General features: G+C 38.3%; 1 protein-coding gene across 1 annotated transcript in view; it reads left to right on the forward strand.

Annotated features, from left to right (window-relative positions):
• The window catches only part of LVRN (laeverin), a 350,458-nt gene that overhangs the window by 279,774 nt on the left and 52,561 nt on the right, over positions 1–18,123 (forward strand). Inside the window, exons 15-16 of the mRNA XM_053701576.1 lie at positions 15–109; positions 13,296–13,406. Of these exons, the coding sequence (XP_053557551.1) occupies positions 15–109; positions 13,296–13,406 (206 nt within the window). The remainder of the gene's footprint in view (positions 1–14; positions 110–13,295; positions 13,407–18,123) is intronic.

Raw genomic sequence — 18,123 nt, forward strand, 5'->3', positions numbered from 1 at the left:
TCTTTTTCTTTAAGAAATATATCTTAAAACGAATTAAACCAATATTCCATCACTTTTCAAGTGTGATTCGCAGAAATGTTGAGGAAACAGCAGATGACTATTTTATACAGTAAGTACTTAAAACGTATGTAATGACAGAGTGGAGTGGGGAATCGGTATACTATTATACTATGGAGAGATTTAATTCTAGTTGAAATGACTTGTGTTTTATTAGAAATGTGCACTCTAGCTCAGTGGAATATTTATTGGTGAATAATATATACTTTCCTCCTATACACCTTCAGCATGGTACCTGGCAAGGCAACCGCTGTCCCCTCTTTTATTTAACATAACTTTAGAACCTGTAACTGTATGCTTCAGGTTGATATTCACAGATATTACCTTAGGCACAGATAGACTCCAGCATGTGTTATATGCAGATGAGACTACTGTTTGTCTCTGACCCACAGCAATATATACCTAAAATTTTAGATGCCATCACTTTGGATAATGTTTCCAAGGGGCCGATTTATCAAATGTCTGTCCGACATGACCCGCTCAGTGGATTATGTCCGACAGACATAGTTGGATGCTGACAGCATACGCTGCCGGCATTTAACATTACACAAGCAGTTCTGGTAAACTTCTTGTGCAATGCCGCCTGCAGGGGGTGTCAATCAACCTGATCGTATAGGATCGGGTGGATTAATGTCTGTAGCCTTAGAGGCGGCGGACCACTTTTAAGACTGCTGCTTCATAACTGCTGTTTCCAGCGAGCCTGTAGGCTCAAGCGGAAACAGGGGCATCAGGGGCCATTCAGCCCTTGATAAATCGGCCCCATGGTCTTAAATACCTTGGCTATGTAAACAGACTCAAGTGTCTAAAATATCTTATCCATTCCAAGTAGCTGTAGATTCTCACCAATCTGCCAATCCCTATAAGTAGTACAAGTATAATTATACGCTGCTCATATGCCAAATTAGGACAGATCTATTAAATAGTGACACCTGCATAATTCAATTTATATTATTTCTGTTTAGATTTACTTTCCTTTATGAGAAAGTGTGGGTGGTGTGATAGCTCTAATTTATCAGTATGCTATACCCAGGTGTTCACACTAATCTCTCTAAATGTGAACTGATCTAAATGAGTGCATAGGGATTTTCTTTAAAAGTGATCTTGTTAGATATAGTGTAACAGATGTGTGAGAGTGGTTATCCTCCGTATGTCTGTATAGTGAAGTACACTCACAGTCAAGTACTCTCACAGGTGAGATCCAGTGGACCTGTGGCGCCTTTACTGCTCGCTGTTGTGGCTTCTGTACTGCTCACTGTTGTAACAACATCTAGGGAAAGCTCAATAAATGGAGAAGCATATGTGTGCTCTATTCAGAAATGCTATGACAGGGTATTAAGCATAGAGTTAATACTCTAGTTCAAAGTATAACTTGCACCTGTCCAGCTCCTGTGGCTGATATACCTGTGGTGGGTTAGTGATCAAAATCTACGCGTTTCAGCAGCGTTACCTGCCTTTATCAAGATGATCACTAACTGAACTAATGGTTCCTTTATACCCTTAACCCCTTAAGGACCAGCGACGTACCCTGTATGTCGCTGGCCTTTTTTTGGGACTTGATTGTTTTATAGTGCGGTCTTGCCACCAGCGTTGAGACTGCTCTATTCCACAAAGCCTTCTGGAGGGAGGGCATTAATAGCATGTTCTTGCTAGACTTGTGCTTTTATGTCCTGAAAAAAATCCTTAACGACCAGTGACATACAGGTTACATTGTGGTCATTAAGGGGTTAAAAATGGTGCTGGCTTTCTGATTGATTGGGATCTTTTCCAATCACTGAGTGGTTTCATTTTAGCCTGTTTGTGGTTGGTTGCATATTTCTTGTAATTTGATTCTTATCCACTCAGGGGTTTTGTTTCCTTAGAAACTTGATGTTATTGTGGGATTTTTTGACAAGACATAGTGGAAGGTTTTCTTCATAGAGTAAGATAATCTTAAAGTGTCCTTGTGATGTTTCTCAGTCCATTTAGTAGTTGGAAGTTTATGAAAATACTAAACTTACATTGTTACAATACATATATTTAAGATATCATTTAAACATAGCTAAAATGTGTGTGATTTAAATTTACAATTATAACTATGATAAAACTGTAAATATGGAATATAAAGAATTGAATAAACAAAAATAAAACTAATAAAAAAGATACAATATATTTGGGAAACGAAAAAATCGAATTAAAAAAAACAGAAATTAGAGTGACTAAAATTAAAATAAATAGAAAAGGAGTGTGATACTTTAGGGAGTATCGTGTTAATGTATAAATATCAGCGACGTATATCAAGTTTTATACTAGTACAAACTAATATTATAGGGTTTGGGACTTCCCTAGTATTAAAGAAAACATATACAAAAGAGATACATATGCATTGAATACAGAAAGTATCGATAACAAAGTGTGAAGTTTGGGTGTATAGATATTTAGATATTTAGTGTGGAAAAAGTGAATCGTGAAATTTATAAAATTGTGTATGATGTAATTGTTTGTAAAAATAGTGTATATATAATTAATTTGACTTGTAGTAAAAGGTTTTATTAAAAACTATCAGCTAGATTACGAGTTTTCCGTTTTGAGCTGCTAACGAGCAGTTTTTTCTCACCGCACACTTACCTGCAGCGCTGGTATTACAGGTTTTTATCAACCCGGCGATAAAAGGCAAGAAGTGAGTGTTGAGCAAAATTGTGCTCCTTACCGCACTTCAATACCAGCGCTGCTTATGTCAGCGGTGAGCTGGTCGTACGTGCCCGTGCACGATTTCCCCATAGGAATCAATGGGGAGAGCCAGCTGAGAAAAAGTCTAACACCTGCCAAAAGCAGCGTAAAACTCAGTAACGCAGCCCCATTGATTCCTATGGGGAAATACATTTTATGTTTACACCTAACACCCTAACATGAACCCGGAGTCTAAACACCCCTAATCTTACACTTATTAACCCCTAATCTGTCGCCCCCGACATCGCCGACACCTACATTATAATTATTAACCCCTAATCTCCCGCTCTGGACACCGCCGCCACCTACATTATACTTATGAACCCCTAATCTGCTGCCCCCAACATCGCCGACACTTACATTATATTTATTAACCCCTAATCTCCCACCCCCAATGTCGCCGCAACCTACCTACACTTATTAACCCCTAATCTGATGCCCCCAACGTCGCCGCCACTATAATAAACACATTAACCCCTAAACCGCCGCACTCCCGCCTCGCAAACATTAGTTAAATATTATTAACCCCTAACCTGCCGCCCCTAACATCGCTGCCACCTACCTACATTTATTAACCCCCTAATCTGCCGCCCTCAATGTCGCCGCCACTATACTAAATGTAATAACCCCTAAACCTAAGTCTAACCCTAACCCTAACACCCCCTAACTTAAATATGATTTAAATAAATCTAAATAAAAATTAATATTATTACCTAACGGCTAGATTTAGAGTTTGGCGTTAGCCGTCAAAACCAGCGTTAGAGGCTCCTAACGCTGGTTTTGGGCTACCGCCGGTATTTAGAGTCAGTCAGGAAAGGGTCTAACGCTCACTTTGCAGCCGCGACTTTTCCATACCGCAGATCCCCCTACGCCATTTGCGTATCCTATCTTTTCAATGGGATCTTTCTAACGCTGGTATTTAGAGTCGAGGCTGAAGTGAGCGTTAGAAATCTAACGACAAAACTCCAGCCGCAGAAAAAAGTCAGTAGTTAAGAGCTTTCTGGGCTAACGTCGGTTTATAAAGCTCTTAACTACTGTGCTCTAAAGTACACTAACACCCATAAACTACCTATGTACCCCTAAACTGAGGTCCCCCCACATCGCCGCCACTATAATAAAAATGTTTAACCCCTAATCTGCCGATCGCACACCGCCGCCACTTACATTATCCCTATGTACCCCTAATCTGCTGCCCCTAACACCGCCGACCCCTATATTATATTTATTAACCCCTAATCTGCTGCCCCCAACGTCGCCTCCACCTATCTACAATTATTAACCCCTAATCTGCCGACCGGACCTCGCCGCCACTATAATAAATGTATTAACCCCTAATCCGCCTCACTCCCGCCTCAATAACCCTATAATAAATAGTATTAACCCCTAATCTGCCCTCCCTGACATCGCCAACACCTAACTTCAAGTATTAACCCCTAATCTGCCGACCGGACCTCACCGCTACTCTAATAAATTTATTAACCCCTAAAGCTAAGTCTAACCCTAACCCTAACACCCCCCTAAGTTAAATATAATTTAAATCTAACTAAATAAATTAACTCTTATTAAATAAATTATTCCTATTTAAAGCTAAATACTTACCTGTAAAATAAACCCTAATATAGCTACAATATAAATTATAATTATATTGTAGCTATTTTAGGATTTATATTTAATTTACAGGCAACTTTGTATTTATTTTAACCAGGTACAATAGCTATTAAATAGTTAAGAACTATTTAATAGCTACCTAGTTAAAATAATTACAAAATTACCTGTAAAATAAATCCTAACCTAAATTACAATTAAACCTAACACTACACTAGCAATAAATTAATTAAATAAAATACCTACAATTATCTACAATTAAATAAACTAACTAAAGTACAAAAATAAAAAAAGCTGTTACAAAAAATAAAAAAATTAATTACAAAATACAAAATATTACAACAATTTTAAGCTAATTACACCTACTCTAAGCCCCCTAATAAAATAACAAAGCCCCCCAAAATAAAAAAATGCCCTACCCTATTCTAAAATTAAAATAGAAAAGCTCTTTTACCTTACCAGCCCTTAAAAGGGCCTTTTGCGGGGCATACCCCAAAGAATTCAGCTCTTTTGCCTGTAAAAAAAACATACAATACCCCCTCCCCCAACATTACAACCAACCACCCACACACCCCTAATCTAACCCAAACCCCCTTAAATATACCTAACACTAAGCCCCTGAAGATCTTTTTACCTTGTCTTCACCATGCCAGGTATCACTGATCACTCCAGGCTCCGAAGTCTTCATCCAAGCCCAAGCGGGGGCTGGAGATCCATCATCCGGCTGAAGTCTTCTATCAAGCGGCGGCTGAAGAGGTCCAGAAGAGGCTCCAAAGTCTTCATCCTATCCGGGCAGAAGAGTAGATCTGGACCGGCAACCATCTTCTTCCAAGCGGTGACAAGCGGCTCCATCTTGAAGACCTCCGGCGCGGATCCATCCTCTTCTTGCGACGTCCTAAGTCCGAATGAAGGTTCCTTTAAATGACGTCATCCAAGATGGCGTCCCTCGAATTCCGATTGGCTGATAGGATTCTATAAGCCAATTGGAATTAAGGTAGGGAAAATCTGCCGGTCGGCAGATTAGGAGTTAATTATTGTAGGTAGCTGGCGGCGACGTTGTGGGGGGCAGATTAGGGGTTAATAAATATAATATAGGGGTTGGCGGTGTTATGGGCAGCAGATTAGGGGTACATAGGGATAATGTAGGTTGCGGCGGTGTACGGAGCGGCAGATTAGGGGTTAATAATAATATGCAGGGGTCAGCGATAGCGGGGATGGCAGATTAGGGGTTAATAAGTGTAAGGTTAGGGGTGTTTAGACTCGGGGTACATGTTAGGGTGTTAGGTGCAGACGTAGGAAGTGTTTCCCCATAGGAAACAATGGGGCTGCGTTGGGAGCTGAACGCTGCTCTTTTGCAGGTGTTAGGTTTTTTTTCAGCTCAACCTGCCCCATTGTTTTCTATGGGGGAATCGTGCACGAGCACGTTTTTGAAGCTGGCCGCGTCCGTAAGCACCGCTGGTATTGAGAGTTGCAGTGGCGGTAAATTATGCTCTACGCTCTCTTTTTGGAGCCTAACACAGCCATTCTGTGAACTCTAAATACCAGCGGTATTTAAAAGGTGTGGGGAAAAAAAAGCCAGCATTAGCTACGCGGGTCGTTACCGACAAAACTCTAAATCTAGGCGTAAATAATTCCTATTTAAAACTACTTACCTTTAAAATAAACCCTAAGCTAGCTACAATATAACTAATAGTTACATTGTAGCTATCTTAGGGTTTGTTTTTATTTTACAGGCAAGTTTGTATTTATTTTAACTAGGTATAATAGTTATTAAATAGTTATTAACTATTTAATAACTACCTAGCTAAAATAAATACAAAAGTACCTGTAAAATAAAACCTAGCCAAAGTTACAATAACACCTAACCTAACCCTACAATTAAATAAATTAACTAAATTAAAAACAATTAAATAAATTAAATTAGCTAAAGTACAAAAACCCCCACTAAATTACAGAAAATAATAAACAAATTACAAGATATTTAAACTAATTATACCTAATCTAATAGCACTATCAAAATAAAAAAAGCCCCCCAAAATAAAATAAAAACCTAGCCTAAACTAAACTATCAATAGCCCTTAAAAAGGCCTTTTGCGGGGCATTGCCCCAAAGAAATAAGCTTTTTTACCTGTAAAAAATCAGCCAATAGGATTGAGCTCACATTCTATTGGCTGATTGGAACAGCCAATAGAATGCAAGCTCAATCCTATTGGCTGATTGGATCAGTCAATAGGATTGAACTTCAATCCTATTCAGCCAATAGGATTTTTTCTACCTTAATTCCGATTTGCTGATAGAATTCTATCAGCCAATCGGAATCTAAGGGACGCCATATTGGATGATATCACTTAAAGGAACCTTCATTCATCATTAGTCGTCGGCAGAAGAGGATGCTCTGCGTCGGATGTCTTGAAGATGGAGCCGCTCCGTGTCGGATGGATGAAGATAGAAGATGCCGTCTGGATGAAGACTGTGGCCCGTCTGGAGGGCCACTTCGCCCGGCTTGTATGAAGACTTCTCCCAGCTTCGTTGAGGACTTCGGCCCGGCTTAAATGAAGACTTCTGGCGCTTCCTTGAGGATGGATGTCCGGTCTTCAGAACTGTAAGTCGATCTTCAGGGGGTTAGTGTTAGGTTTTTTTAAGGGTGTATTGGGTGGGTTTTATTTTTAGGTTAGAGTTTGGGCCTGCAATAGAGCTAACTGCCCTTTTTAAGGGCAATGCCCATCCAAATGATCCATTGATCGTTTAGTTTAGGCTAGGGGTTTTTTTTATTTTTGGGGGGGGGCATTTTTTATTTTGATAGGACTATTAGATTAGGTGTAATTAGTTTAAATATCTTGTAATTTGTTTAGTATTTTCTGTAATTTAGTGTTGTTGTTTTTTGTACTTTAGATAATTTAATTTAATTTATTTAATTGTAGGGTTAGGTTAGGTGTTATTGTAACTTAGGTTAGGTTTTATTTTACAGGTACTTTTGTATTTATTTTAGCTAGGTAGTTATTTTACAGGTATTTAGTTTTAAATATGAATTATTTAGGTAATAATATTAATTTTTATTTAGATTTATTTAAATTATATTTAAGTTAGGGGGTGTTAGGGTTAGGGTTAGACTAAGGTTTAGGGGTTAATACATTTAGTATAGTGGCGGCGACGTTGGGGGCAGCAGATTAAGGGTTAATAAATGTAGATAGGTGGCGGCGATGTTAGGGACAACAGATTAGGGGTTAATAATATTTAACTAATGTTTGCGAGGTGGGAGTGCGGCGGTTTAGGGGTTTATATGTTTATTATAGTGGCGGCGATGTCCGGAGTGGCAGATTAGGGGTTAATAATTTTATTATAGTGGTGGTGATGCGGGAGGACCTCGGTTTAGGTGTTAGTGTACTTTTTAGCACTTTATTTATGATTTTTATGTTACGGCGTTGTACCATAAAACTCTTAACTATTGACTTTTAAATGCAATAGGACTCTTGACGGGGTAGGGTGTACCGCTCACTTTTTGGTTTCCCAGGACAGACTCGTAATATCAGCGCTATAGAAGTCCCATTGAAAATAGACTTTACGAAGTTTGCGTAAGTCGTTTTGCGGTAACCTTCAAGCCTCGTAATACCAGCGGGCGTAAAAAAAGCAGCGTTAGGACCTCTTAACGCTGCTTTTTTACACTAACGCACAACTTGTAATCTAACCAAATGATTCCATATTTCAATATGGGGGTGCTGTGATACCATTAGATAATATAGTATATTTATAGTAAATGGGATTTACTGTATATAATATTCATATATATTTAATTAGTATAGAAAATTTAGATCTAATTCATTGTTTAGACCCTGACGGCCAGATTACGAGATTTGCGTTATGAGGTATTAACTTACATGTTATTGTCACCGCTCAGTTACCTACAGCGCTGGTATTACAGGTTTTCAGAAACCCGGCGTTAAAAGGCAAGAAGTGAGCGTAGAGCAAAATTGTGCTCCATACTGCACTCCAATACCAGTGCTGCTCAAGTCAGCGGTGAGCTGGTTGTACGTGCTCGTGCACGATTTCCCCATAGACATCAATGGGGAGAGCCAGCTGAGAAAAAGTCTAACACCTGCAATAAAGCAGCGTGAAGCTCCGTAACGCAGCCCCAATGAATCCTATGGGGAAACACATTTTATTTTTACACCTAACACCCTAACATGAACCCCGAGTCTAAACAACCCTAATCTTACACTTATTAACCCCTTATCTGCCGCCCCCAACGTCACCGACACCTACATTATACTTATTAACCCCTAATCTGCCGCTCCGGACATCGCCGTCACCTACATTATACTAATGAACCCCTAATCTGCTGCCCACAACATCGCTGATACCTACATAATGTTATTAACCCCTAATCTGCTGCCCAAAACGTCGCCACCACTATAATAAACCCTTAATAACTGTAATAACCCCTTAACCACTGTACTCCCACATCGCAAACACTAGTTAAATATTATTAACCTCTAATCTGCTGCCCCTAACATCGCTGCCACCTACCTACATTTATTAACCCCTAATCTGCCGCCCCCAATGTCGCTGCCACTATATTATATTTATTAAGCCCTAAATCTAAGTCTAACCCTAACACCCCCTAACTTAAATATAATTAAAAGAAATATAAATAAAACCTACAATTATTACCTAAATTATGCCTATTTAAAACTAAATACTTACCTGTAAAATAAACCCTAAGCTAGCTACAATATAACTAATAGTTACATTGTATCTAGCTTAGGTTTTATTTTTATTTTACCGGCAAGTTTGTATTTATTTTAACTAGGTAGAATAATTACTAAATAGTTATTAACTATTTAATAACTACCTAGCTAAAATAAATACAAATTGACCTGTAAAATAAAACCTAACCTGTTTTAAACTAACACCTAACCTAACCCTACAATTAAATAAATTCCCTAAATAAAATACAATTAACTAAATTCAAAACAATTATCTAAATTACAAAAAAAACACTAAATTACAGAAAATAAAAAACAATTTACAAGATCTTTAAACTACACCCTGTTCCAAATTATTATGCCAATGATATATTTCTCATTTACCTAAATAATTGATGTAAACAACAGTCAGCATAATTCTCATGTTATCAACTATTGAGTACAATTCAAATTTTATTGAACAAACCTCCTAATGATAACAGTATTTTTTTTTCAAACTGTTCCAAATTATTCCGCACAGTAAGTTTCAAAACACTTTATAGGATGTAAAGAACTGAAAATTGTCATTTGTTGTGTTTGCAGCATATTTATTGAAATCAAAAGCTATTTCAATCAAACTTTGAACAACATTTTAACTTTTTAAACATTTTAACAGGTCACGTTACATTTTAACATAGGACCCCTTATTTGATAGCAGCTTCACAAGTCTTGCATCCATTGAACTTGTGAGTTTTTTGACCGTTTCTGCTTGAATTTGTTTGCAAGATGTCAGAATAGCCTCACAGAGCTGCTGTTTGGATGTAATCTTCCTTCCACCCTCATAGATCTTTTGCTTGAGGATGCTCCAAAGGTTCTCAATAGGATTGAGGTCAGGGGAGGATGGAGGCCACACCATGGCTTTCTCTCCTTTTATCCCCATAGCAGCCATTGATGCAGAAGTATTCTTTGCAGCATGAGATGGTGCATTGTCATGCATGAAGATGATTTTATTATGGAAAGCATAGTTCTTCCTTCTGTACCAGGGAAGGAAGTGGTCAGTCAGGAACTCCACATACTTTGCAGAGGTCATCTTTACACCTTTGGGGACCCTAAAGGGGCTGACCAGCTCTCTTCCCATGATTCCGGCCCAAAACATGACTCCACCACCTCCTTGCTGACATCGCAGGGTGGCCGTCCACCAACCATCCACTACTCCATCCATCTGGAACATCCAGGGTTGCACGGCACTCATCAGTGAGCAGGACTGTTTGAAAATTAGTCTTCATGTATTTTTCTGCTCAAAGCAGCCATTTCTGCTTGTGAGCATTGGTTAGTGGTGGCCAAATGGAAGGTTTATGCACAGTTGCAAGACCATGTAATGGTATTTTAGCAGCTGCTCTCTTGATCCAATGCATGGATCTGGCAGAAATCTTCCTCAATATGCCTTTATCTGCACGAACCCGTCTGTGCTCTGAATCAGCCACAAATCTCTTAATAGTGCGATGATCATGCTTAAGAAATCAGCTCTTTTACCTGTAAAACTGTAAAAAACAAATACAAATAACCCCCCCAACAGTAAAACCAACCACCCACACAACCAACCCCCCAAATAAAAGGGCATTTAGCTCTATTGCGGCCCAAAGCCCTAACCTAAAAATAAAACCCACCCAATACACCCTTAAAAAATCCTAACACTAACCCCTGAATATTCACTTACCGGGAGAAGTCTTCATCTAAGTGTCAAGATGTCCTCAACGAAGCCGGCAGACGTGGTCCTCCAGACGAGCAGAAGTGGTCCTCCAGACAGGCAGAAGTCTTCATCCAGACGGCATCTTCTGTTTTCATCCATCCGGCGCGGTGTGGGTCCATCTTCAAGACATCCGGTGCGGAGCATCCTCTTCCAACAATGACTACCTGATGAATGAAGGTACCTTTAAGTGATGCCATCCAAGATAAAAGGTACCTTCATTCATCGGGTAGTTGTCTTTGGAAGAGGATGCTCCGTGCCGGATGTCTTGAAGATGGACCCGCTTCCGCACCGGATGGATGAAGATAGAAAATGCCGTATGAATGAAGACTTCTGCCCGTCTGGAGGACCACTTCTGCCCGTCTGGAGGACCACTTCTGCCGGCTTCGTTGAGGACATCTTGCCGCTTGGATGAAGACTTCTCCCGGTAAGTGAATTTTCAGGGGTTAGTGTTAGGATTTTTTAAGGGTGTATTGGGTGGGTTTTATTTTTAGGTTAGGGCTTTGGGGTTAGGGTTAGACTTAGGGGTTAATACATTTAATATAGTGGTGGCGACGTTGGGGGCGGCAGATTAAGGGTTAATAAATGTAGGTAGGTGGCGGCGATGTTAGGGACAGCAGATTAGCGGTTAATAATATTTAACTAATGTTTGCGAGGCAGGAGTGCTGAGGTTTAGGGGTTAATATGTTTATTATAGTGGCGGCGATACCGGAGTGGCAGATTAGGGGTTAATAATTTAATTTAAGTGTTTGCGATGCGGGAGGGCCTCGGTTTAGGGGTTAATAGGTAGTTTATGGGTGTTAGTGTACTTTTTAGCACTTTAGTTATGAGTTTTATGCTACAGCGTTGTAGTTTAAAACTCATAACTACTGACTTTAAAATGCGATACGAATCTTGACGGGATAGGGTGTACTGCTCATTTTTTGGCCTTGCAGGACAAGATCGTAATACTGGCGCTATGGAAGTCCCATAGAAAAAAGACTATACGCAATTTGCGTGAATTGATTTGCGGTAAGGCCAAAAAAGTGTGCGGTGCCCCTAAATCTGCAAGACTCATAATACCAGCGGTAGTAAAAAAGCAGCGTTATAAGGCTTAACGCTGCTTTTTTACTCATAACGCAACACTCGTAATCTAGCCGTTAGTGTGTAATGTTTTAAATTTAAAAATAATTTCTGCTTCTTTTTTTAGGAGGATTTTTCTATATTCCTCCCTCTAATATTATTATGTATTTTAAAAAGATTTATTGTCCTTACATGTGAGTTTCCATTGTTTGAGCAATAACTATATTGGTAAATTAAAAAAGTGACAGAAAGGGTAAAAGTGTTGTTTAGAGTTACCTGAGCCTTTGGTGTGGCTGCTTAACAACATACCGCACAAATTTTCCACCCTTCAGAAAAAAATAGTATTTATTGCGAGTAACAGCATGAAATCTCTCATTGCCCAGAGATGGAAAAGTAGGGAGGTCCCAAGCCTGCCCCTATGGTACGAGAAATTTAATAAGACACTAGAATTAGAAGAATATGCCTATATGCTGCGGAAACAAGAACCTCTATATATAGAATTAAAAGCCTCCTGGGAGTCCTTCATACATGAAGAGTTTCAAGGCACACCTACCACATCTTAATACTCTGCAAATGGAATGTAGATGGTTACGATATACAACCTTTTTTTTTTTTTTTTTAAATTTTACCAGCAATGTTCGAGGTGCATCACAATAGTATTATGCATTGTTTATTTCATCTAATTTCATGTTTTTTGTACATTACAAGTATGTGATTGTCTTTGTTATTTTGGCATCAGCGATGTATAGTAAGTACAGACTGTCAAGAGACTTTATTCTCTCTCAAAGTGAACTGCTCACATTCTGTATTGTTATTTTTTCATTTTATTAATAAAGCTGATTTAAAAAAAAAAAAAGTGTTGTTTAGAGTTTATTTGTTAAATGCTCTTTGTAAAGGAGCACAAAGAGATTTGTATTTGAAAAACAAAATGTATGTAATAATAAATCAAGAAAACAAAAGAAAGGGATATTTAAGGAACATTGTAGTGGAAAAAGTACACTCTCAAATTTGTTAATTTGCAGCTAAACTCTCTGGCCTAGATTACAAATGGGGCACTATTGATAGTGTAGGGAGCTCTATCAATGTTGTTAAAGGATTAACACACAATGTGGTATTGCAAGTCCATGTTAAAATAGAATTACCAGAGAATGTTTAGAATGGTAACATCCCTTAAGCGCCCCCTTTAGGCTCAATGGTTATCGCAGCCATTCTAAACATCACTCAAATTACAAGTTGAAAGTTATGTGTTGCACTCGAGCTTTGGCGTAGATTGCCAAGAACACAATTGATAGCCAGAATAGCTTTGGTACCGCTCCACATAGACTCCTATCCTGCCTTTATGTGTTAGTTCTATTTGGATACTGAATATGCAGAAAGTTTTTTCTAACCAGTTCTTATAATTAACTTTTTCTTTAAATTTTATTTTTCGTGTGTAGTAAGTGCATCAACACACTTTTTAAAGCAGCATGCACCTTTGGATTACAAGAATGCCTGGATTTGTCAAAAGAATTGTATGCCAAGTGGATAAATAACCCATCCAATAACACGTAAGTGTGTACATGTTTAAATGTGTGCTATTTACAATTGTAAATATTTTAAAGATGTTTTACTTAATGGCAGGGCTGTTTCTAGAGAATCTGGCTTCCAAGGCAAAATTCTAAAATGTGCCATGTCTCAATGTCATTTTAAATGAGGCGCCCACAAGCATTCTCATGCACACATAAAGGCATCCATAGACAGTGAAATGCAAACTCACACATACACTATTCCTCCTCTACACTATTCCATCACAACACACACACACATATTCCTCCTCTACACTATTCCATCACAACACACACACACACATTCCTCATCTACTCTATTCCATCACAACACACACACTATTCCTTTACAACAAACGCACACTATTCTTCCTCTACACTATTTCATAACAAAACACGTACACACACTATTCCTTATTTACACTACTCCAGCATAATTCTATGTATCTTTCTTTCTAATGTGGTATTCATTTATTCATTGTACACCAAAAACAAGCTAACTAAATGAAATAACATACAGGTAGATTACGAGTTGTGCGTTTGTGTTTTAACTCTGAAAAAATGGTAATTTCGGCATTAAAACAGCAACGCAGCCATTCCAAGTCTTGTCAGTATAGCTGTACCGCAAGCCTTTTCACCTGTAACGCAACATCAGTCCCGCACTCGTAAAAATTATGTTTTTTTCATAGGACTTCCATAGTGCAGCCGTTACCAGTTTTGCGGTGAGGCTAAAGAGCTTGCGTTCCAGTCTATACCAAGATCCGTACCGCCATCTGAGAGAAGTAGTTATGATTTTTACGCTACAAAACTGTTACATAAAACTCATAACTAAACTGTTACAAAGTACACTAACAAACATAAACTACCTATTAACCCCTAAACCAAGGCCCTCCCGCATCGCAAATACTATATTAAAGTTATTAACCCCTAATCTGCCGCTCCCGACATCATCACCACTAATAAAATGTATTAACCTCTATTCCGCCGCTCCCCGACATCGTCACCAATATAATAAAGTTATTAACCCCTAAGCCGCTGCCTTCCCACATCGCAAACACTATTTAAATATTATTAACCCTTAATCTGCCGTCCACCCACATCGCCCCACTATACTAAAGTTATTAACTGCTATTCTGCCGCTTCCCGACACTGCGACCACTATAATAAACCTGTTAACCCCTAAACCGTAAGCCCCCACAACGAAATATACTAAATTAAGCTATTAACCCCTAAACCGAAAGCCCCCCACATCTCAATAAACTAATTTAAACTAGTAACCCCTAAACCTAACGCCCCCAACTTTATATTAAAATTACAATTTCCCTATCTTAAATTAAAACTTACCTTTCAAATTAAAAAAACTACGTTTAAACTAAAATTAAACTAACTACCAATTAAAGAAAACTAAAATACACATTAAAAAAATCCTAAAACTACTATAGAAATTGCAAAGTATCTAATTACAAAAAAATACTAAATCACAAAAATAACAAACACTAAATTAGGAAAAATAACAAACGAAATTATCAAAAATTAAAAAGAATTACAACCTAATCTAATAGCCCTATAAAAATAAAAAGCCCACCCAAAATAAAAAAACCTAGCCTACAATAAACTGCAAATAGCCCTTAAAAGGGCCTTTTGTAGGGCATTGCCCTTAAGTTAAACATCTCTTTTACCTGTAAAAAAAATACAAAGACCCCCCCAACAGTAAAACCCACCACCCAACCAACCCCCGAAAATAAAAAACCTAAGCTACCCATTGCCCTGAAAAGGGCATTTGTATGAGCATTGCCATTAATAGGGCATTTAGCTCTTTTGCATTGCCCTGAAAAGGGCATTTAGCTCTTTTAAGAAAAGCCCAAACCCTAAACTAAAAAAAAAAAACACCCAAAAAAGTTTAAAAAATCCTAACACTAACCCCCGAAGATCCACTTACAGTTCCAGAAGTCCGGACATCGAGGCGACGAGAGGACTTCATCCAGACAGCTCCATCTTCATCCATCGCGGGACCGGCATCTTCTTCCTCCCTGCGGAGGCAGAGAGGTTGATGCGCAGAGGCTGAGGTCCAGGCGATGGTCCAAGGCAGAGGTCCAGGCGAAGGTCCATTGATCTGATGTGGAGGTCCTCTTCATGCGATTGTCCGCCGCACACTGAGGATTGAAATGCAAGGTACCCCTTTTATACTGGGGGTACCTTGCATTCCTATTGGCTGAAAATGTTGAATCATCCAATAGGAATTAGGGCTCCTAAAATCCATCCTATTGGCTGTTCAAATCAGCCAATAGGATTTAAGCAGCTCTCATTCTATTGGCTGATTTGAATCAGCCAATAGAATGAGAGCTGCTTAAATCCTATTATTGTGGGGTGTTTTTTTAAAAAAAAAAAAACAGGGTATTAGAATAGGAATAATATTTATTGTTTTGGATAATTTCGTTTTTGTTATTTTTTTGTAATGGTAGTTTTTTTTATTCTTTGTAATTTTAGTGTTTTTTATTTTTTGTAATGGTAGGTTTTTTTAATTTTTTGTAATGGTATGTTTTAGTGTAAGACAGCTTAGGTTTTATTTCACAGGTAAGTTTGTATTTATTTTAACTAGGTAGTTAGTAAATAGTTAATAACTATTTACTAACTAGTCTACCTAGTTAAAATAAATACAAACTTACCTGTGAAATAAAAATAAAACCTATTAGTATAAAAACTATTAGTTATATTGTAGCTAGCTTAGGTTTTACTTCATAGGTAAGTATGTATTTAGTTTTAAATAGGTATTATTTAGTTAAAAATTGTAACTTTAATTTAGCTCTATTTTAATTATGTTAAAGCTAGGGGGTGTTAGGCTTAGGGTTACGGTTAGGGTTAGGTTTAGGGGTTAATAGTTTAATTTAGGTTGTTGCGATGTGGGGGGCTGGCGGTTTAGGGGTTAAAAGGTTTTGTTTAGTGGTAGTGATGTGGGGGGCCAGAGGTTTAGGGGTTAATTGCTTTATTTAGTTGCGGCGATCTTGCGGAGTGGCGGAATAGGGGTTAATATCTTTATTATAGTGTGAGCGATGTTGGGGTGCGGGGGAATAGGGGTTAATAACTTTAGTATAGTGGCAGCGATATCGGGAGCGGCAGATTAGGGGTCAATAGATTTATTTTGGTGGTGGCTATATCGGGAGAGGCAGATTAGGGGTTAATAACTTTATTTAAGTGTCGGCGATGTCGGGGCAGTAGATGTTTAGATGTAGGGTTTATGTTAGGGTTTAAACGTTATTTTTTTTCCCCCCATAGACATCAATGGGACTGCATTACGGAGCTTTTCATTCCGCGATCGCAGGTGTTAGGTTTTTTTTTAACCCACTCTCCCTATTGATGTCTATGGGGAAAGCGTGCACGTCAAAACAGTGCTTGTATTTTGTGTGGTATGGAGCTCAACGCAACCATATCGCATGCACAAGCGGCTGTTTCAAAACTTGTAATGGCAGCGCTATGGAGGGTAAAATAACGCAACTTTTGTTGCATTCGTTAAAAACCCTCTAATGCACATAACTCATAATCTACCTGATGTCTTTGAATTTATTTGTCAAATAACTGAAAAATACAGCTTTTGCTCTACAGAAACAATCAAGAATATGTATAGCTATTTATTGTATTTCCCCTATTATGTCAAATGAACAGTGTAGCTAAAACATGAGACAAGTGTTTATCACATTTTAGTAAATATTCCTCATCAGTTATAAAGAAATTAAACAGTTTTTCCCCCCTCACTAGTGAGTACTATATAAAAACTCAACTACACACACCCCTGCTCAGTGACACACAAACACACACACACACACATATATATATATATATATATATATATATATATATATATCAGTGACGTGCAGTGACGTCAGAGGCTGGTGAGGCAGTGGCTAGGATACGCCTTCATTCTTTAGATATCCTTTGTTGAAGAAATAACAATGCACATGGGTGAGCCAATCACATGAGATATCTATGTGCAGCCACCAATCAGCAGCTACTGAGCATATTTAGATATGATTTTCAACAAAGGATATCAAAAGAATGAAGAAAATTAGATGTAAATTGGAAAGTTATTTAAATTTGCATATGGGTTTCATGTCCCTTTAAATGGTGTCTTGGAAAACTGGTCAACTTAGTAAACATCTGATTTTAGTCTAAAAGGATTGTAACAGAAACTCTTGCCAGATAACACAATGCTTGCTCTGATTATGAGATCTAGAAATCCATGCCCATTAAAATATGTTTAAAACATACTTTTTACTTTAATGCTGCAAATTATGCTTATAGATTCTTTCATTATTCAGTAAATATAAAAATGTCTTGATCCAGTGGCGGCTGGTGAAATTAAAAGATGGTGGGGCGCTTGACCCCACCCCTTTAAATAAAGCCACACTATCAGATGGCACTACCAATTCATTAATTAAAAGAATAAAAGGTAGAAACACAGAAAAGCACTCGGGGGGGAGAGAGACACAGAAGGTTAGAGAGAGAAAGAGAGAGAGACACACAATCATACACAGAAGGTTAGAGAGAGAAAGAGACACAATCACACACAGAGGGTTAGAGAGAGAGACACAATCATACACAGAGGGTTAGAGAGACACAATCACACACAGAGGGTTAGAGAGAGAAAGAGAGAGAGAGACACAATCATACACAGAAGGTTAGAGAGAGAGAGAGAGAAAGAGAGACACAATCACACACAGAGGGT

The sequence above is a fragment of the Bombina bombina genome, chromosome 2 (assembly GCF_027579735.1).
Source record: "Bombina bombina isolate aBomBom1 chromosome 2, aBomBom1.pri, whole genome shotgun sequence".
NCBI lineage: Eukaryota > Metazoa > Chordata > Amphibia > Anura > Bombinatoridae > Bombina > Bombina bombina.